Source organism: Empidonax traillii, unplaced genomic scaffold, assembly GCF_003031625.1.
Source record: "Empidonax traillii isolate 1590-97213 ecotype Southwest subspecies unplaced genomic scaffold, ASM303162v1 scaffold169:size887049, whole genome shotgun sequence".
Taxonomy (NCBI): domain Eukaryota; kingdom Metazoa; phylum Chordata; class Aves; order Passeriformes; family Tyrannidae; genus Empidonax; species Empidonax traillii.
Window position 1 is genome coordinate 752,882 of NW_020955362.1, and position 22,055 is coordinate 774,936.

Genomic DNA, 22,055 nt, shown 5'->3' on the forward strand with positions numbered 1-22,055 from the left:
GAAGTGTTATGTATTTATTGCTTGGTACTTGTTGAAATCTCTGGCCAGGGGTAGCTGTGTAATTCTTCCTTTAATCTCAGTGTAAAATTTAGCATTTAACCAAAGCAAGTAGCTCACTTTCAGTTCTAAGAGCAAGTATACTTTTATCAGGCATGCAAGTAATTAAAATATTAACTCTTAGTCCCCAGTGAGGACCCTAAGTGTTTTTATATCAGTTTTCTGTGGAGTGTAGTATTTCAGAATTTTACCTCTACTTTGTAACCCAATGTAGATGAGATTTGAATCAGTCATTTCTGATAGATACATAAGCTAAGGTACCAAATAACTTTTTAGTAAAAGGTTTGCAGACTGTGTGTGTTGTAAAAGTTGTGAGCCTGAACAATGTCAGTCAAGAAACAGTTCCAAATAGTACACTACTTTGTTATTATTCATAGGAACAAATAATTAAATACCTTCAATAGCGTTCTGAAGACATTGATAGATTAGAAAAATAAAGCAGAGAGGTTTTTTTTCCCCTTTTCTTTGTAAGCATGACTCAATTAATTCGTTTCAGTTTCTAAAGAAGCTTTGCTAACAGAAATGGGTTGGCTGAGGCAGGGTGTGAATGGTACTCCTCTGGATATCACCGTGAGCAAATACCCTGCTCACTTCAGAGCTCTGATAAAGTGGTTTATACAGAATTCTTTTACAGTGTCAGGCTGCAACCTGTGGCAGCTTAGTTGTCCTATGAACAGATGCTTTCATTTCCCAATCTAGATAAATGGATCCAAAGGTCTACAGCTTGGGAAGAGATCTGGCAAAGCAGCAAGATTTATATTATCTACTTGTCTTTCCATCCATCAGTGTCTCTGCTGGCATCCATCAGAACCTGAAGGGTGAATGATTTTTAAAAAGGGAGGAGTGGCAGGAACATTTGGCACCTAAAGTGTTCCCATCCTGATGAAGAAATGAGGTACAGCCTCAGCATGTCCAGACTTGAGTATCATCCTATACATTTAGCTGATCCCAGGTACTTTTTTGACGATTAAAAATGTCATTCTGCAGTGATAAAATTTACAAGAAGTTCTGCAAACCCTAGCACTTCAGTGGGTGTATGAGGGGAGAGGTTTCTAGAAGCAATATTTTTGTATTTACTTTGCATTTACTCACAGTGTCTCAGCCCATATAAACTTTGCTTCCAATTCTTATGAGTGAGCCCCTGAACTTCTGTACTGCTTTTTTCTGTCTTATTACACAACTTCATTCCATGTCCACTCCTCCTATTTGTCCAGGTCTTCACAAACTGAATTCAGACCATTTCTATTTCTCTTTTCTATTTTCAGGTATGTTCTCCTGACTTCATTTTTTTTCTTCTCCAAACTCATTTAGTGAATTTCCTTTTTCTTAAACACAGTGATGAAACACCAATGGAACATCTATTCACCCCCACACTAAATAGGTTTGCAGATTGATTTGCAACCACAGTACTGTATTGCACTTGATCTGCATATCTGTTTATACGTGGGCTGTTTTTAAGTTAGATAGAGAGATATCTAACTCTCCACTGAGTGTTGTGCAGCAGTCCAAACAGGACAGTACAGGGATAACTGTGACAACCTCTGGTGAAAAGGCTCCTGCCCACTCCTGGATCTTCCAGAAGAGGCCTAACATAGGCAAGCAGAGCCTTTTAGCAGGATTGAAAAATGGAACTGATTTTGTGAATTTAGGGAAAATTGTTCATGCTCAAATTTCCAGAGTTTTATGTTTGAGGAACCAAAATTCTTGGCCTGATTTTCAGAAGCACTGGAGCTGCTGAGAGCAGAGCAGAGGCTGCCCAGCACTGCAGAGCTGAACATCTGGCCTTCAGGTATTGCTGTTAAAATAATAATCTCAAAATCAGAGACCACCTTTGAGAATGTTGGCTGTAATCTCAATTTGCCAGGTTTTCTTAGGTGTACTCCAAAGGCTTTTTTCCACCCTATTTATTTGAACTGAAAGAGGGGTATATTTAGATCAGATATTCAGAAGAAATTCTTTGCTGTGAGGGTGGTGAGGCACTGAAACAGATTTCCTGGAGAAGCTGGGGATACCCCATTCCTGAATGTGTTCAAGACCAGATTGGGTGGGGCTTTGAGAAAAATGGTCTAATGGAAGGTTTCCTGCCTGTTGGGGAGAAGGGATGGAGCTAGATATTCTTTAACCATTCTATGAATCTGTGATTCTGTTTGCTGACAATTACTAGTTCAGACCTGTGAAGACATAAAGCTTGACAGAAATGAAAAGTTTTCTATTTGTCTTTTTGTGAAATACCATTTTTTTCATTGTATATCACACAGAATCTAAACAGCATGTTCTTGTTACTGCGGGGGACTGAGCGCCTCAGCAGAAACTGTGAATGCTATATTCATGATGACTCCCTCTTTTCTAATTATTGAATTCATGCAAGCAGATAAGAGAAAGTTTATTCACTGAAATTAGTGACACTGGTGTAGGCAGGTTTATCCAATGCCACCGATTTTATGTTTACTGGCAGCATTGTTTTAGTTTCTGCATTTTTCCGTAGAAGAGTTCGGTTCCCAGGCTGATGGCTTTCCAGAAGCGGCAGAGGTGACACACCTGTAAGCATGACTGCAGAGGCAGCTCCCAGCACCAGCAGCACTCATCTCTTAATCACTGACAGAGCATCATATCAGTGCACATCCTGAAGAACAGGGTTCTTCTTTTTCTTAGCAGTCTCATTTGGAATGTCACAGCCTGTTACTGGCAGCCTGCTTCACACCCTGAGTTTTCCCAAATATCTTGGTGCTTCCCACTGACACCTCTGAATGCTTGGGGAAATACTGAATATGCAAGGTGATATATCACTAAAGATGACCAGGCCTTCAATGCTGAAGAGATGTTAAATTTTCAGGGATCCAGACAAACTGTACCACAAACCAATCCCTATTTAAATATGGATTTTAAGAGAAACGTTTATTTTTTGCTTAATATTAAGACTCTGTGTGATTGTTTGGAAAAAAACCAACACAGTTTCAATCCCATTTTGTTTTAAGCACTAGTAGGTCTGATGGATGATTGTTATTTAGTTAACATGTAAGAATTATTTAATTTTTTTTTTTACAACTGTTTGGGATATTCAGTGTATAAAGAAATAACCCTGGATTAGCCAAGTGATATGTCTGTACTAAAATATTGTAAATTATACATTAGAAAGCCTCTCACATTTCCAGAATATCTAGATGTTTGGATTTGTTGGGTTTTTTTTCTTTTTTATTTGCTTTTAGTTAGATCAAAAGTACAGTTAAAAAAGCCTGACAGGCAAAGTAAAGAGTCTTAAGAAGAGAAAACTTACTTGCTGTAAGTTTTAGACACTCAATTGCATGTTCTGTTGGTTGATTTCTCCTATAATGTCTCTGCAAACTCAACTTTGATACATGGAATACAACAGCTCCAACCCTCTATGAGCAGACTTGGTCTCCTTAGTGTTATTTTCCCACATTCTATACTCTACCCATTACAAAAATTAGATATTTGAACAGAATAGTAATAGGTAATAGTACCTAAACTCAGTGTTTTTTCTTTCACTAGCTGTCTAAGATATTTGCAAAGGAATGGAAGAGTCATGAACAAAGTCCTGAGGAAATACCACTGATGACAGGTTAAACTCACAGCTAAAAAAAACCATAATGCAAAAGAAAACCAGGCAGCATAGCACAAAATGTAGCTTGGGAAATCTTTCATTTATTGCAGTCAAAGTTCGCTTTCTATGTCCACTCTTTCATTTTTTCTTCCACAAGTCATTGGTTTTATGCATTTTAAAACGTACATGTTCCATCCTCACCTTGGCCCTTGTAGGTCGTAGATACAGAAAGCGTGTTGCTCATTTACATATTGTTATTATTATATGGCTGCGGAAAGAGCCACTTCTGCAAGCTTGCCCCTTGTTGTAAGGGGTGTGCCAGTGAGGCAGAGGGCATGGTTGGAGATGTGGCAGCCCGGCAGTCCCTCTGGGCCACTGCAAGTTAGCACCAGAGAGACCAGCCCTGACACGCATTGAGTCAAACCAACTGCTCGAGTCTGAGTCAAAAGGTCATATTGGCTCGACTCTTCAGTGAAGAGGGAAAAAAGAACACTTCCATCTCTAATTCTATATTTCTGTAAGCATGAGGGCCAAATTCAGCTGTGATGAGTAAAGTATTGAAAAACAAGCTCTTACACACAGGCCTACATGGGACTACTTGTATCTATCTGGATCAATGTAAAAGAAGCTAAGAGAAATGTAAACAAATGGAACAGGAGTTTAAGTCTAAGCACAGGTCCTTCATTGGCATTTTTGCTTAATTTTAACAACTTAATGAGCATAAAAGCAGAACATATATGTAATTTCAATAGATTTTATGAGTGCATGCCATGCAATACCTTTGGGACATGGTGGGAGAAACTGAAAATCATGATAAAGCTGAGGATAAGCCAACTGTGTGTTTATAGCTCATAAGATGAAAGGATAAGCAGGAAGTCAAAACTTTACCCTATTTGATGTTAGTTTAAGGTAAAGGTAAACACTTTAATTCCTCAGAGTGAGTATGGAAACAGGTGTGCAATCACTGTGACATTCTCAGGACAAAGCTGTTCATATAGCCTGTAGCAATTTTAATATGCTGATGGCTTGATTATTGTGGGGGGAAGAAAGAATATGCTTCAAAAGACTTGAAAGAAAAGGACAAGAAAAATAGATTGTAGATCAACAAGTACTGGTAGACAAAAAAAAAAAATCCCACACTTTTGTAAGCAAGGAGTCACAATCTTACAAAAGTGTGGCCAGTGCTTGTCAGTGTGACAGCAGTCAATGAGTTACTTTGTATATTAGGAAAAGTGATTAAAAGGAACTTTGCTCTAGAGGAACTGAGACATGGTCTAATGGTGGGACACCTTTATCTTGCTAAATTTTTTTGTTCTGCTCCAAGCTTCTCTCAGAAAAACAATTTGCTACATCTTTTATTATTATTATTCCCTTTTTTTAGTTTTGTTTTGCTTTGTTTTGGTGGGTTTTCTTAATGTCTGTAAGGCCTGGGCATAGACAGAAAAGAAGACCAACCATGTAAATGCATATTAACAAAAACCAAAGATAAAAAAGAACCAGTGGGGAGGAATGACAGAATATCATCCAAAAAAGTAAGTCCAGAAATTTTGGTGAAACTCTTGTATTGGTTTATAATCTAGGGAGATATCTCCATTGCCTTTAGAATTAAATTTGTAGTGTGAGTGGATGTGAGTATGAGTGTGTGCATCCTCTTGCCTGAACTTCCCTGCTTGGGACAATGCTTTGCCCAGAGCTGGAGCCAGCAGGTGAGCACGAAGGGTGAGGAGGACATTCTGACCACAAGAAGTAACACCTCAGCACAGGCACAGTCTTGAGCATAGGCTCATCACCATGGCTAAGGAGAAAACAGGAGTTTTAACATAGTGACTACCCCAAAGCTCTTCATGTAAATTATGAGCAGTGAGAAAAAGGTGTAATAGCAAAGTTATCTGAGTCATCAAGGATCATCAGGGTCTACAGAGCCAGGTGACAAATTAATGCTCATAACTCAGGTAAAGTAATTGCTCTGAAAAGGCAACTAGGCATCAGCAGGGAGTAACCAACTCACTGGCTGAATTTCCAACTCTTCTGAATTATCCTTTGAAGTTCAACATTTGTGTGAAGTTCAGCATTTGATGCACACCTTTCTTGTGAAAGCCAGATATAAAAAAACTGTTCTGAGCTTTGGTGAACCAGTGGAGAATTGTGTTTCCAGCAAACTTGGAAATAAAAATACCTGATATTTTCACCTCCATGCTCCTTGCTTTAGAAATCAGTAGGCTGTTTGTAAGACCTTAAAACAGTCTTTCTTTGTATTCAGCAGTTTGCTCCTGCTTCTTACAGATGATGTGGCAGTGAACACCTTAATATGTGTATTGATTATGTCTCCTTTGCCAGCTGAAGGCAGGTTACAGATCGACTTACTGTTTTGAGTAGGCTATAGCTTTGACCCTGATCTTCCAATTGTTTTAATGTATAATTCAATAGTCACATATGTTTCTAGGTGAGTTTATCTTTGCAATTAGCCACTCAGGTTTGTAGATAATGCATTTTTATTGCCATGTTGACAAAGAGGGAGATCCTTCATTTCTCAGGAACATAGTTGATGTAAATTCACTTCCAAGCAACTGTAAAAGCAACCACAGTCTTAAGTAAAACCTCATTGCTTTCTTGGAAACATATTCACAGCAGCCAAGAATTTTTGCACAAACTTGTGTTTTACACTCTGCATTCCTCAGGTGCTGATTAGAAGGGTTAAAAGTTGGATATTTACATCTCATTATTCATCAAGACTGTTCATGGATAGATTGTATGTGCTGTAGGATCAATAAAGTTGTATCTAGCAACACTAAGCTTTGACTTTCTCAGGACAGTTATAGGAATATCCTATCATAGACAATTATTTAAATAAGGGCTTGAGACAACTGATTTTATGGGTAATTGTCAGATTTCTAGCACCCTGAGCAAGTAGTGGCTTTGATTATAACTAAGTTGCCAGCAGTCTGGGCAAAAGTCTTGCTATTTTAATTGTTGCTATGAACCCTACTTGCTAAAACTACTTCCTAATATTTTTTCAGTTCTGCAATGCCTACTGAAACACTGAGACAAAAAAAAAAGAGCTGTAATCCTTTGCCATTACTCTCATTTTTGCAGTTTTATGGATTTTGCCAGGCACTTATATTCACATTGTTCATAATCAACCCTTATAAGTTTGTTGCAAAAAGAGGACTTTTATCTGAGCATCAGGATGTAGTTATAACCATCTTGCTGTTACCCATGCACAACAAAAACAAGCATCGCTGCTGAGTAGGTTAAGAGTTGCATTCAATCATCTACTTTGTAATGAGATACATTAAGTTTCTGGGATCCTGACATAAAGATATGAACATAAGTGTCTGACATGTTTCCTTTCACCATTTCTGACTGGTTAATGCTGTGATACCATTCCAAAAAAATACCTTTTAGTGGCTGACATTTTATTTCCCATTAACTGTTGGTTAAAATAGGAGACAAAATGGATTTTCTTTTGTCTTTTGCATTAATTCACTATACAGCTTTTGAATGTTTGGGTGTGAGTCTCTGGACTTTGAGTTTCTTCTGATAATGGATACTTGAAGTAACAGCTGTGTAGGTGTATAAAAAATGAATAATAACAGGAACGTAGTTTTAGATCTCTGAAGTAAAATGTATTGAGTGAAAAGATGGTTTTTTTATGAATATTGCTATTTGCATGCGATATGTATATAATACACTAGCAAGAATTTTAGGATTTTTATCTGCACTTAATAGTTTCAGGACAGGCAACTCTAATCTTGGATCATCTTTTCTGGACAGATGTTATGTGGCAGGCAGCACTCTGTTGAGTGTCCCATACTGTGTGCACTGACTTTTTATGTTTAAGTGGAACGGTGCTGTAGGCATCCATCTCTATGAAAGAATGAAAATGCATAAACAAGGAAACAGTACAGAATATTTAAGAGCCTGTCAGCCTGTCAGGTTTTGGCAGTCTTTCAGATTTGATGTCCATCATTTTCTATCTTCTTGTTGGAAAAGAGAGAAGAAAGGAGAACAGAGAATGGATTTCCAACCTTTTGTCTTCATATGTGGAAGCTGTTTTGGAATGAAATGGGGAAAGCCTGTTGAATATTTACAGTTGTGCTTCCACACTGGAAGGACAAAGATGGGCAAAAAGATTCACAGTGAAAGAAAAAAAAAATTGCTGTTTCTCCTAAAATATTTATTTGCTGCACAAAAAGAGTTAAGGAACAAACATCTGAAAGTTGTCTCTGTTCTCTTTGCTTCCCATCCTTCAGTAGTCAACTGCAGCTTATATTGAGTCATGAAAATAAGAGAAGACTTAGCTAATTTATTTTTTCAGAGAACTGATTATATTAATTACAGAATAGTTTTGCCTTACACGAGTCTGCTAAGACTGAGGTTCCTCTAAACTTACCTTTCATGTTCTTCTTATGAACACCCAGTGTAAAACATCAAAAGGTTTAAAAAAGACATTAGCACGAAGTTCATAATAATTGAGCTAACCTCCTGACTTTTATTTTTTCCAGCCACTGTCTTTTATAATAGTTGGTTTTTGGATGGTATAATTCATGCACTGACAGGTCATAAGAAAAGGCTGCAAGTAGAAAAACAAGCTCACAACTGTAAAGAAAAAAGAAATAGAAAAGAGTACACTAAAAGTAGGCCACTTGGTATAACTCAAATGTTCTTGCAACTTTTTCTAGCTGCTCAGCTTGTAAATGACACCCATTTAAAACTTTCATAAATTTGCACATCTTTTGGAAGGAACATGTAGAACTGAAAGAGCCTAAAGTGAACCTTACAAAATACCTTTGAATTTTCATCTATTTATGTTTACTTTTGCATTTTTACATAGTTATGGATATGTCACACTATGATACTCAGGGAGGTCTGCAAAAACATCATATATATGAAAATGCACTATCCCATCTGACTTTGAGCAATAGTGGAAAAAACTGTAATCAGTCTTCTTTATCCATTATTTCAGTGTATTGGAGAGGAGCAGAAAGTTCATTAGTGGTAAACAAGTAGAAAAAACCATCCTCCTTGGTTCTTTTTGGGTGCTTGGCTATTTAAATAACTACTTTGCTCTTTTCTTTATAGTTTGCTTTATTTGAGGCATTTAGATTGCAAAAGGTTGTCTACAGTAATGACTGTAGGTGTCTGAATGAACTTGTTTCAAAAAATTCCACTGTCATTTGGAAAGGTTTGGTCTATGACTGAGTGTACCCTGTATGCTTCCTGCATTATTCATCCATAGACAGAAGGGTGAATTGATGGGCAACCTGATGAGAATTCCTTCCCCAGCCCATTGTGGTTTGTTTCAACAACTATGTTGTTAAATCCTTCCTCACAGTCTCTTAATTTAGTGCTGTCCCATTTTTCCCTTGATGCTGACCTTTTCTAGCTGAGAGCCTGGTGCTATCCACAAGCTGATGAATTAAGGCTGTTCTGAGTGGAAGTGACCATCAAAAAAAGACAGGCTAGTTTACTCGTGCCCTTCTCCAAAATTTCTCATAACAGTACTGGAAGAAAACGTTCCCTACAATGCATTTAATTTCTCTTACTCGTGCCTCGGGGCATCTGTCTTTCTTACTGATACTGGATTTCTTTAATCATAGATGTTGTACAGGAGATAAAAGTTGTCTTTTTGTGTTGATACAACAAGAAGTTATAGTTGTTGTTTAAGCTGAAGCCTTAAAGCAGATTTCTACTGCAAATTTGAATCTTAAGGGAAGCTAGATGCTGAGGATTAGGTGTTGAGGAGATTGAAAATCTCGTTTTAGTGTTACAGGGATTCTGGCTGCATTTCCTTTAAGGTCAAAGTTGTACTCAAGCCAAAAATAACACATTTCTGTGACAGCTCAGAGTTGAACTGAAGCACAAATTAACTTTGCTCTCCTTTATATGTCTCTGAGGATATTATACTTGACCATACACTATAATGTGTGATGGCTGTTGGTGTGCTGAAGACATTCTAAACCCAGGGTTAAAAATTTGGCTTCTTGATAATATTTTCTAAAAATAATTTTTCTTCTTTTATTCAAGTAAGGCAACACTTCTTTAGTGGTTCTTCTCTTGAGAATTTGGTGAAGTATTTGAGTTTTGACACACGTGCCATTAAGACAGTTTTGAAAATTAGCAACCTTTTCCAGACTGCTAACCCAAACCTTCCCTTGACTTTTAACACTCTCTACTCATTCACTCCTAATATGAGAATTACATTCAGATATTCATGATGGACTGCATTTCACAAACATTAGTTCATTTTTTGAGTCAATTGTACAACTTTAAATAACATATATCATAAATGCTTATATCAAGGAAAATTTTTTCTATTTTAGCCACATCCCACTGAGTTGATGACTCTGAATTGTAGGTCGCGATCAAAAGAAAATAAATACCTGGGCACTACTTGTAACATAATAGCTGCTATGTAGAAGGAGAGAGAAATATATGACTTCTTCTTAGTGTATATAAGTAACAATTTTGGATCATTCTTGAAGTTATTATATAAAATACGCTTTTATCTGACATCATTGTTTAGTCTTGCAAATGGTAGGTTTATACAAGTGATGAGCATGTGCTCTGCTTTCCATACAAAATATTATTGCCTTTAATAAATTATAGTTAAATATGGACATATCTTGTTGTAAGCAAAGCAACCTTTCTGTTATGAAACAAAGAAATTTTTGTAATCTGAGTTGCTTTATGTTCTGTTTTGGCCTTATTACTCTCTACAACTGTCTGAAAGGAGGTTATAGCTCAGTCTCTTCTCCCAGACAACCAGTGAGAGGGCAAGAGGAAATAACCTCAAGCTGTGCCAGGGGAGGTTCAAGCTGGACACCAGGAAGAATTTCTTCACAGAAAGGTTAAGCATTGGTATGGGCTGCCCAGGGAAGTGGTGGAGTCACCATCTCTGGAAGTGTTCAGGAAACAACTGGACGTGGTACTTAGTGCTATGGTTTAGTTGACAAGGTCTTGTTTACACAAAGGTTGGACTTGATGATCTTGAAGGCCTTTTCCAACTTTAATGATTCTATGCTTCCAATCAGGACATAAAATTAAGCCAAATTCAGACTGTGTTTAGTATTGGGGATTGGATTAGATGATCTCCAGAGGACCCTTCCAACTGTAACTATTCTGTGATTTTCGTAAACACACAGGTATCTGTTCAAACTAATTTTTGTTAGTTTGTCTTTATGTATGCTGTGTGGCTTTTATTCATGACCTTAATTTAGGTTCTTATGAATGTAACCTTTAAAAAGGTTAAAAATGAGAGACAGGAATTGTAGCTAAAAAGTTTGCTTTTACACGCTGACATCTTTACTGCATTTTCAGTGATTCTTTAACCAGCAAGAGTCATCCCTGATTTCTACCTGCATGATATCAAGTCCTGTTTTTTTAGTTTTCTTTTTAAGTCCACGTTTAGTAATTTTCCAGAGAACAAAAATAACATCAGCTTGGAAGAGCCAATAATGGTGTTCTCTGACTGTTGTAATCTATTAAGGAAATTTTCCATCAGAAGATGGCGTAAAGTATGTGAAAGTGGTTCTGAGTATTTGCTGCTTTCATGGCGCATCTGTAGGATTGCCAAATTCAGCTAGTACTGCTGTATATTTTGATCTTCTGTTAGTAAAGTGACCACAAAGTCTGTAGTGGTAGCTAAAGTCTTGTGTTTCTCGGTATCTTGTGTGGCCAGTTTGCACATAGAAAATTCTGCTAGCTTTGCTTGTTCTTGTTTTTGTGTTAAAAATTATGGGTTTTTTAGAGGGCTTTTAGGCCCAGATCCACTAAATGTCTTCTGAACGTAAAGAAAATGAATATAAATTTCTCCTTATTCCATAAGGTACATAACCATGTGTTGCTGTGTTTTCTGCTGTTTGAAGAGGAACTAATGCACAAAATCATTTTGAACTGCAGACTTCTGACCAACATAAGTGTTGGAAAAATGTGGAACTGTGGATGGGAAACCTAATTTTTTTTTTTCTTACAGCAGCATTTGTCAAATAGGTATACTGTAAGATGGTAGTCTAACTCACCTAATTGAGTTTACAGCAAGTCAGAGAAATATCAATTTAGATGTATTCCAGGTCCCATGTGCAGGAGAAGCCTTAAGATCTTACAGATTTTGCTGCACAGATGTGTCTATATGACAAGGCCCTTTGCCATTCTACTGCACTGCAGCTGTTTTCTGGGATCTCATCATTTCACACCTCGATAACTGCAGCATTCTCCCCTCCTGCACTGAGAAATACAGTGCTGCCCCCTGTACTTTGATTTAGCCATTTGCTAGTATGCCTGCCATATTATTGATTGGCATTAAGGCCTAGCTTTGTCATGTCAGACTTCAGCCTTTGATTGACAGAAAGACATTACTTGGTAAAGAATTCATCTCAATTGAATTACTTTCCAACATTCCTTATATCTCCATGTTGACACCACAAGTAGCCTGAGCTCTATTGTTCAGGCACTCCCAGATGCGAGAAATGGATAATATGGTTTTTCTTAATTTTATTTCTTTTTTGTTTTTTTCTTAAATGAAAGTAGATTCTGACACTACCATATGATTCCACGAGCAAAGCCCCCATCATTAGGGAGTAATAGAATGCTGAGATTTGGTGACACAGCTGGGGGCCCCAAAACTAAGAACTCCACAGTAACAGAACTTTTGATTCCACAAGTTTGAATCCATGATCTCTGTGTTGTAATATGTATTAATGCTACTGCAACCAGAAGAATTAAAATATCTCTACACAGGACTCACATCAAGCAAAAGCTTGATGAGAATTTGGCAAAAATATCTTTCCTCAGCAAGATGCAGTTTCATACATCCTTCCTTTCCCCAGGACACTGTATCAGATTGCAGTTCACAGCCAAAACCTATTCCTAAGATTTTAGAAATTGGTAGATGGTATATATTTTATTTTTCAAATGTTGCTTTGACAGGTTAAAACCACTTCTTTATATAAAACTGCAGGTTAAACCTGGGCATTGACCTTGGAAGAGAAATCCTGAGCACAAGTTGTTTGCAAGTCATGTCACTTCCTAATACAAAATGTCCTGGGATCAAACCCCAAAAAGTCATTCTTGTAGGGAAGATCTAAATTATTCTTGTCAGCCAGAGGCAGATTGGATTCCTTCAGGTTGGGTACAGATAGGCAGATAGCCTAGGGGAGTGCCCTCACCATTGAGTTTCCCTTAAAAAGATGCCATTATACTGTCTTTCCCTCCAGCAATGGATTTCAGTAAAGTCACCTGTGGATGATTTTTTTAAGTTGGTGCTGTTTAGCATATTGGTAATTTTCTGAGAATTCTTACTGGTTTGAGTATTAGAGATACAGATCTAGACTTGTCTAGGTACATGAAAGCATGCACAAATAATATCTTAGATGTTTGCACAAACAATATCATATGTGTTATGGCTACTTTACTGAAGAAAATGTAGACGTTTATAGCTTTTCAGCCAGCTGAGATGGTGTCTGAGGCAAGACTTTAGGCATCAAGCTTAACTTAGAAATATTCGATTTCCACCTGAGCCCCAGGGAAAATGGACCTTTCAAAAGTCTCCTTTTGACTAACTCTTTCCTCAGAGGAGCTGATGGCTGCAGTTTAGTATTGTAATTGTCAGGTACCTAATTTCCATTCATGAATACTCCCCACATCAGTAGAATTATTATTCTACTTTAAAGTAACATCTATTTAAGGGACTTTTTGACTCATTGTTTAACCCAGCAGAATTGCATCCTAATATGAAAGCAAAGGATGAAAGCAAACCCTGTCCAAAGCTGTTCCGCTACCCAGATGTCTGGAGCTGGATAGCTGCAATATTTTTAGGCAGAGTACAGTATTCAGGTTTGACTGTTCCTTGAGGGGGGGAAAAAAATCAGACAATTACTATGCTTTTCATAATTACATAATAGTAATGATGCCAGTTTGTCCAGAAATAGCCAAGTAATAGCGTAGAAATAATCCATCTTTTTTCACCTGGTACATACCTACTATTTCATGTGCCGTGCACTGTCATAAACACAGGGTACATGCCAAAGAAGTGAGAGAGGAAAGAGCCACGTTTGATTCAGAGAAGGGATATGATTTGAAGGAATCTAGTTAAAGTAGGGTAATGGATATTGTTAGGGAAAACACACAAATAGTGTTTAGAGGCAGCCAACCGTCTCTAGTATGGAGGAATATAGAATGACAAACAGCTTTTGTTTATAGCAAAAAAAAAATGTGAGTATTGGCTAAGGAGTAGTGTTTATGATAATTGAGCTTTACAAGGAAGTAAAACTTCATGGGGAACACAGGGGGTAGCATTTTCAGTGAAGTAGGTAATGAGGAGAGCTGTGTAGGCATTTCCTGATTAGCATCTGCTGTTTCAACAGCTGAGGAACATGACTCGCATGCAAATGCTTGTGCTAGGTTTTAACAGGCATTCCCTCTAGCATGCCGCCCTGCCTTCTGGTTTTATTTTCAGTCTCCTTGAGCCCTTCTGTGATTTGAAATCGGTGAAGGAGAAAGGAGAGTAACACAAACAACAGGTGTCTTAAAGTCTTCGAACAGAGAGAGAAAAAGCCCCGTGGCAAAGGAGAATGTGCCGTTAAGGTGCTTCCTGTCGTTAGTATTCAGTGCTTCTATTACAGACTGTATTTGCATTTATGCATGTGTGTGTATGCATATCTATGTGTATATATATAATATATATATATATATATATGCAGTTGTGCACATAGGGGGTAAAAAAGCTGTAGTGCAAAAAGATGCCCATTACATGTATCAGAAAATTCTTTTTGCATCCTGTGAATGAGTGTGACCTATGGACACTAAGTGTACTGGCTCACACAGCCAAAGCAACCTATTTTAGGGCAGGCTCACAGATTATTTCCCTGGTGCTCCAGCAACTGCTTTTAGTCTGTCACTGCATAAAATACATTAATTCTTTTTATCTGAGGTTTAAAGATGCTCTGTAATTGAGAATGCTAATAGTGTGCCTGGTGTTCATCGAGACAGCTTTGCTTACCGGTGGTAACTGAAGCCATGGTAGTACGAATACTGTGTACCCCATCATGTTATAAGAACTTGGTTGTGCACTAAGTGACATTTATTGCAGATTCAGAAAAGTCTTTCATCTGTGCTTTTTGGTATGGGGAACTGTGTCTTTAAGGGCTTTGATTTCCAGAAAGGAAATCTGTGACAGCAAGAGCTGTGAAATTCTTACAATATATAGGCAGCTGGGGATGGCACAGAGACCTTGAAAACAGGTTGCCTGCTGAGTGTTAACTCAGTACTGCATGGGGCCAGGAACAAAAAGAAATGAATAAAAAACACTGTGAATGGAGAAGTGAAAAGATATGATGTTTCCAGATTTTTTTACCGCTTGGGAAAGATAACCAAAAGAAATATAAAAAGAGTATTCAGGGCTGAGAACGTTGCGTTCTGAAAGCTTAGCAAGGTAAGTTAAGCTTTTCTCTCTTTTCTGCAGCTACCTCCTCCTCTTATGTCTCATTTCTTCTACAGGTTTCAGCAGATGAGTCCACAGGCAGAAAATCACATCACACAGAATCTTATTTTCTTGTGATATTTTAAATGTATTTTTATTTGCTTATTAACTTGCTGGTTTTTTACAAAGAATTTGGTAACTTCTATCTCAGTGTATGTTCACACTGTTTATTTTGCGAGTTCCATGTGTTATTAAAATATATATCTATATTTAAGTTATTATTTTGCTACTGGACTGCAGAAGTTTGTGTTTAGATTAACTTCTAGAGAGAGTTTTAGGACAACTGCTGTTACTGAATGTGACTTCCGAAAAATATTCTGCTAGTGGAATGAATGCTGAGAATGTCAGTAGGAATTATTTTTCTTTTTCTAGTAATTTTTGCATCAAAAGAGTATTTTCCTGCGGTGTTTCAGGCCATGTGAATTCCAGGGAATGATGTATACCTTAATACATTAGTAGCAGCACTTTGAGCTTCAAATATTAGTTTGGAAGTTTGCTGCATTCACTATGTTAGAACAACTGATATCTCTTTAAGGTTACTTTAGCATAGACTTTCTTAATCTTTATAAGGATATCCTATCTGAAAAAAATAAGCATAATAATAATTTTTCCTGTATTTTAAAAAGTGTTTTTATGCCTGTATAGCTTCCTTTCTACTTTGAAAATGTACTGTTGCTGTTGCCCAGATGGGAAAACTGAGGCATCCATGGGAAGTTCACCTGGAGGTCTTCCAGAGGAAGACAGAACTCCTGTTCTCAAAGCAGAACCTTATTATAAGTTGCATATTAAACTTATCAGGAGGTATTTGTAAATTAACAAAACAAAAACCCCACTTTAGAGATACCATTTAACATTTACCTTTCCTCCCACAGGAACTTTTTACACCAGAGTGCAAATTCAAGGAGTCCGTTTTTGAAAATTATTATGTAATCTACTCATCCATGCTCTACAGACAACAGGAGTCCGGGAGGGCCTGGTTCTTGGGGCTGAACAAAGAAGGGCAGGTCATGAAAGGAAACAGAGTGAAGAAAACAAAACCAGCAGCTCATTTTCTACCCAAGCCATTGGAAGGTGAGTCTCAGTCCATTGCTGGTAGACCCTCCCTGCTATAAATCTCACAAGAAAAGGGAATGGTTTCTAAAATGCCCTTTAAGAATGTGTGTGTCTTGCACAGGGGCCATTACTAATGACAGTCCTAGAGATTCATGAAGCAGTTTTGTGGTTCAGCATAGTGGTGATAGAAAGGGCATATGTAAAAAACATTTTTCCGGAGATTAAGAGGTCATTCTATAAGAAAAGAAATCTTTTGTGAAAGTGCATTGTGCTGCTTTTAAAATATTCTGTTGGTAGGGACAAAAGCTGTTGTGAGTCTTGCACTGAGAAAATAGAAGGAAATAATGTAGGATAATCGGGAGTTATATAGGGAATGGATGAAATGTCAGTATTTCAAAGTAAAAGCTTTCTAATACAAAACACAAGGTCTCTTTATAAAATAAATCATGCTGTGTTACTTTACCAATTGGTGTAATGTGCATAACTTTTGTAAGTTGGCCTTTAAACCAAGATAGAAGCAAATAACAGTAACCTTGCACACTAAAATGGTGTCACACATTCTCTGAAAAATGCATCTATTTATATCTTGGAACTTTTTGTCTTATTCTATGCATTCTGCAAGCCTTTATGGTGTCTATGATGTCTTTCACTTCTTGTCCTGATGGCACTCCAAATTTTATTGTTCTTATTGCTACACATAGCCTCATTCATTCTGAAAGTTATCTCATTACTTAACATCTGAACACATGCCTGAGTAAATTTTTGATTAGAGGATCAGTTTGTTAAATATTTCAGTTTCATCATAAAGAAAGAATCAGAATAATTAAGTTTTAACTTCATATTTGAACTCAGATTGATGCTTTCTTGCTTTCTTTGTCTTGTGGAAGCTTTCAGTAGTTCCACAAGCTCTCAACAATATTAATACTTTATATCTTGGTTCCTCTATATTAAATTATGTGAAGAGGGAAAACCATTGAATTTTTTAAAGAAATGCAAACTAATATGGATTAGGAAAGAAGTGACTCTTTTTCAATAATATTTGGATTATCAGACTATCAAAATAGCTTAGAAACTACATAGAAATAACTTGATTTATAGTACCTATAAGAATCATCAAATATGACAGCTCTTCTATATAATTCCTTACTTTATAGTTCCATCTCATGTTGTTCAACTTAATAATTTTGTAGGTCACGGTATTATTTCATCAAGCTCTTTTAATTAATCAACTAAGTGCCCTAAACACAGTTATGGGGCACTCTGAAGACATAGATCATAATCAGTACTCTAAAGAAGCCATTTAATTTCAGTCTTCTAGAAGCCCTAAAAGGATGTAGATTATGTCACTGGAAATGTTAGAACAAGTATTTGATTAGTTAATGATGCTATGAGGCCCTTTATATTTATTATGAAACTTCACACCATTGAGGATCAAGGTCAGTACTTTGATGCTCCAGCCTCCTACTCTAATTAGCCAAGGGATGAAGGGATTGTGCTCTCTATGGCAACACACAGCCAGTCCCAAAGTCATAGTGTGATGATTAATTCCTTTGACTGCTTTGACATCTCTTTTAACATTGCTCTGATATAAATAAATGCTACTGAAGTTAGGTGGAAATATTACCTGATTCAGTGACATGGAAAATGAAATTGAATTATCCAAGAGCATTAATCATTAAGGCAGCTTAATGCTGGAACTGTGTAATTGAATACATGTATTTTTCTCAAAGGATTTGAAGTGGTAAGATAGGAACTGAAGCCCGGGCCCGGGGGCAAACCTTTAATTCCTCTACGAATTCAGTTAATAGTTCAATCTGGAGTTTTCTGTGCTTCTACCTTCAGTGGAGATCAGTGGTTACTACATATATTTTTGGAAAGGAGGAAGAAAAAACCTCAGGCCTCCTATATACTCTCCACATCTCCCAGATATTTCTTCAGGATACAACTGAAGAGATCATAGCCAAGCTTCTTAGATTTGAGAGACTGATGTACACATAACATTGTAGAACTGGATCCTAGCCTAGTCTCTCAAATATGACTAAAAATGAACACAAGTCTAGACAATTGTATTGTATGAGCCCATTTTTTAAATATAATCTGTTTCATCATATTTTACTTCTAAAAGCTTGCATGTTTGTTTAAGGGGTGTATATATCTACATATGCGTATATACGTGTATGTTTTGGAGTGTTACCTTATGCAAAGACAGACCAGTAGCTTTTCATTTCAAAAACTCTATAGTATCCATCAAACAAGCAAGCACGTAGTTTCCCACTGTATTTTAAGTGAGATGAAGAAGTGAGAATTTTGGAGGGTCAAGCAAATCTATCCATGATGCAAAACAAGTGTCCGTCAAAATAAACAGTTTCCCTGGTATGCAAGAGAAACATATTACAATGTCGGTTATCGTAGGTAATTATTTGAGATGAACCCTTGCATGCGATACATTCTTAAAAGTGCTTCTCCCTTTCTCTTCTCTCCCCTCAGTTGCCATGTATCGAGAACCATCTTTGCATGATATCGGAGAAACAGTGCCAAAGGCTGGGGTAACTCCAAGTAAAAGCACAAGTGCATCTGCAATAATGAATGGCGGCAAACCAGTTAACAAGAGCAAGACGACATAGCCAGATCCTCACAGGTGTTGTGACTTACTGAATCCCGAGTACAGTTGAGTGATTTATCCTTGCCAGACTTCCTCTCGGCTGTGTCTGTGGATCAGCTTGCGGCAAGTCACCGACTTGCCCGTTGCTGTTTCTGAACTGAGTTGTTGCAAGTGGATAAATCTCAACATGTAGCTCTACCCAAAACAAGAAGACACCTGGATGAACCAGCTAAACTCAGACCATGGAATGCCCTACCGGATATTGGAATGCCTTTTTAATATCTTTTCTGTGACTGTGACACTTCATGTGAATGACATACTTCACAAGTACACTTGATACCTTGCCTGCTGACAATTGCCCATAATCCCTTTTTGAGTCCACTTTCAGCAAAATCCATGTGTTTAAGTTCTATTTTGTAGCACACAAATAATCAAGTAATTTCTAGTTAGATGCTGTAAACCTGTGCTATTATGAATTTCTCTTCTTCCCTTTTTTATAAGGCTGCTCGCTCCACTGTTTGTGACCTTTTGCAGGGATTGTGTTTCTCTATAACTTAAGTGTTGCCGGTGGCTTAGTTTTGAAAGCAATCAGGGAATCAGGAAGCCTTCAAAAATCTATTATTACAAATTATATCTATAAAGAATAGGATCGTTGTCTCTGGCTTACAATATTGATTAAATGTGAATACTCTTTAGTAAAAGATACTGTGCTTCTGAGGTTGGCATTATAGTGGAGGGAAGAGTGTCAAACACAACCAACGGGGAGTTTTATGAAACATGTGTTTGGCATCCCCCTATAGTTTCTTTTTGTGTGTGTGTTTTATACATATCACAGGCTTACTGGTAATGGTAACATTTGCCTTGCCCAGCGAGCAAGACCCACTCACTTTTGGGAAAGTGGGTCCAAAGAATTTTGTAGGCCTTGTAGGCCTGAATTAAGGCTCATTTTTCATCTACTAAATCTTCATTGTTTGAAAAACAACCACCACCAATAAAAAAAAATAAGTAAGACTAATCAGAATCGTGCTACCTAAATCCATTTCAAATATAATCCTTTCCTGTTTTTAAGGAACTGAACTTAATGCCATTGTTATTTTTGGCTGAATTCCACACCTACTTAGCAAAGCATGGGCAAGGATGTTGTTGTGTTCTTTTTTGCAGCACCAATGCAAAGGGTAGTTACAAATTATAGTTTAATATTTCTGGTGTTTAAAAAAAAATAAATTTTAAAACTGGACATATTCCAAAAGTTTATTTTTATTTTTAGCTAAGCATGCAAAGTCCGGTCCTATGTAATTCACTGATATCCCGGTATGTACCTCCACCCAGCTTCCAAGGATAACATGCCCACAAAATCGCTAGATTGAAGGTGCCTTGCCTTGATCTCTATATACTGTACTTTTTCCTACATCAATCTAGAAGAAATCAAAAACATTATAAAATTGAAGCCTTGGATCATATTACCAGAAACAACATTAACCCTTTGAGTTTCTCACTTGTGAACAATTAAGCCAATGTTGTGGGGTGAAGTGGGCATGGGGAAGGGAAGATTTAGAGAACGCCACAGAGGTGCCACTGAAGTTTTTGCATGCTTAGTCACAGGCTTTCAGAAGATTAAAATATGGGCACTCTCTGTATGCTTAAGATGGAATTTATTTCTCAGAAATGGCAGCAAAGATCAAACTGTATCTCAGTCTGGAAAACTGTGTGGCCTCTTGCTGTTACCTTGATATTTAAAGACAAAAAGAGGAAACCATCCGTTCCCTTTTTAGCACTGTATTTCTGTCAATTTGTTTTATCCCATCTTTGTGCTGAAGTCCCTAAGAGAGGCTGATGGTTCTTTCAAACTCCCTCTCTGCTCAGCTGAACAACTGATTCAGTCTGAATGAACTCTTCATACTAGTTTTCAAATGTGTTCTGTTTTTATAAGAAACATTTAGTGCACTCTTCAAGGAGGCTACTGTAAAGCTGCTAAATTCTAGATAAACTTTTATTTTTTCTGTAAGTCAGACTTCGTTTTGTATATGTGCTATGAGAACAGCAAGCTAATGCTTGATGTTGGGTCTTTCTAGGGAGGGAATAAGTTAAGCATGAAGCCCTCTATCCATGTAGGGGAAAAAAATACAAACCTAATCTAAAACTGTGATAAAAATGTAAAGAAACTTTGACTTAGACTGTGCCCTTATCTGCTAGCACTAAATATGTGTGCATGGGGAAAACACCACTTTATTAAAAACTTTGGTGTGCCCTTCTCATCCCATCTGGTCCAGTGGGATTTGTGCACTATCCCTGAGAAAAAAAAAAAAACAAACAAACAAACACAAAAAAAACCAAAACCAAAGCAATTCACATGATGAGCTGGGGGCTTGCTCTGCACCTGGAGGATTCATGAGAGGCAGGAGCCGTGATGCTGTACCATCAGCTGGGTCCCAGGGACAGCCCGGGGCTTTCCTACAATTATAAGAGGAGCACTTCACAATATTTCAAGTAAGGCAATACAGCTGAAGGCTACATTCTCTCTCACCTGAATCATGAGGAGTGAATACACAAGTTCATGTCCCATCCAGCTGTCTTTTTGCTCCCCCAATGTAAAAGCCTGAGGAGAGACAGGGCTAGAAACCTGGCTGAGCCAAGGAAGGAGATTCTGGTCCATGGCCTGATCCTATATAAGTATTGTTTTCAACACTAACCTTTTGATCCTGAGTAACTATGATCTGTGAACTACTTTGGGAGGCTATAAATAAGGCCAGATTTCATTTCTGTAAGTCCTTAGTGCATACTGGAAATACAGCATTTTTTTAAATTATTGTTTTCTGGTTTTGTTGCTGTGGGCTAAATTCTTATGTATGTTTAATCCAACGAATAGATGTCCTAATTTTTTTTTTTTTTATTACATTTTGTTTAAACATAAAAAAGTTGTGTTTGTGCTTTCTTTCTTCCCTTTTATTTTGTCTTGTCTCATCTGTTGCATGGAAAGAGGATGGCAAGGATGAACTGCATGTTGTAGGTTGTATCTGTCAAAGAACTGTTGGTCAGTATTACTAAATTTACATACATATATGCAAAGAGTTTGCATTGTACAGTTTGTTTATTCTTATTTGATGTATACACAGGTTCAAAATGATGAATAAAGCATTTATATGAAGGCATATACGAAACCAACAAAAAAGTTTATGTGAGAAGTAGACTGTGCAAAACATCATTGCACTGCCCACAGGATGGTGAAACTTCATGTAAATAGGTTGGCAAACTCAGTTCTCCCCCTTTACCATGCCAAAGAAAATTTTAGCTCCTTAATATAA

At 37.3% G+C, this 22,055-nt stretch overlaps 1 protein-coding gene across 5 annotated transcripts in view; it reads left to right on the plus strand.

Annotated features, from left to right (window-relative positions):
• FGF14 (fibroblast growth factor 14) overlaps positions 1–20,882 on the plus strand; it is a 396,337-nt gene extending 375,455 nt beyond the window's left edge. For all 5 annotated transcript variants that reach the window (XM_027885649.1, XM_027885651.1, XM_027885653.1 and 2 more), the window contains 2 exons: positions 15,971–16,169; positions 18,639–20,882. In XM_027885649.1, the coding sequence (XP_027741450.1) occupies positions 15,971–16,169; positions 18,639–18,775 (336 nt within the window). In that variant the 3' untranslated portion in view covers positions 18,776–20,882. The remainder of the gene's footprint in view (positions 1–15,970; positions 16,170–18,638) is intronic.
• Positions 20,883–22,055: the final 1,173 nt, after the last annotated feature.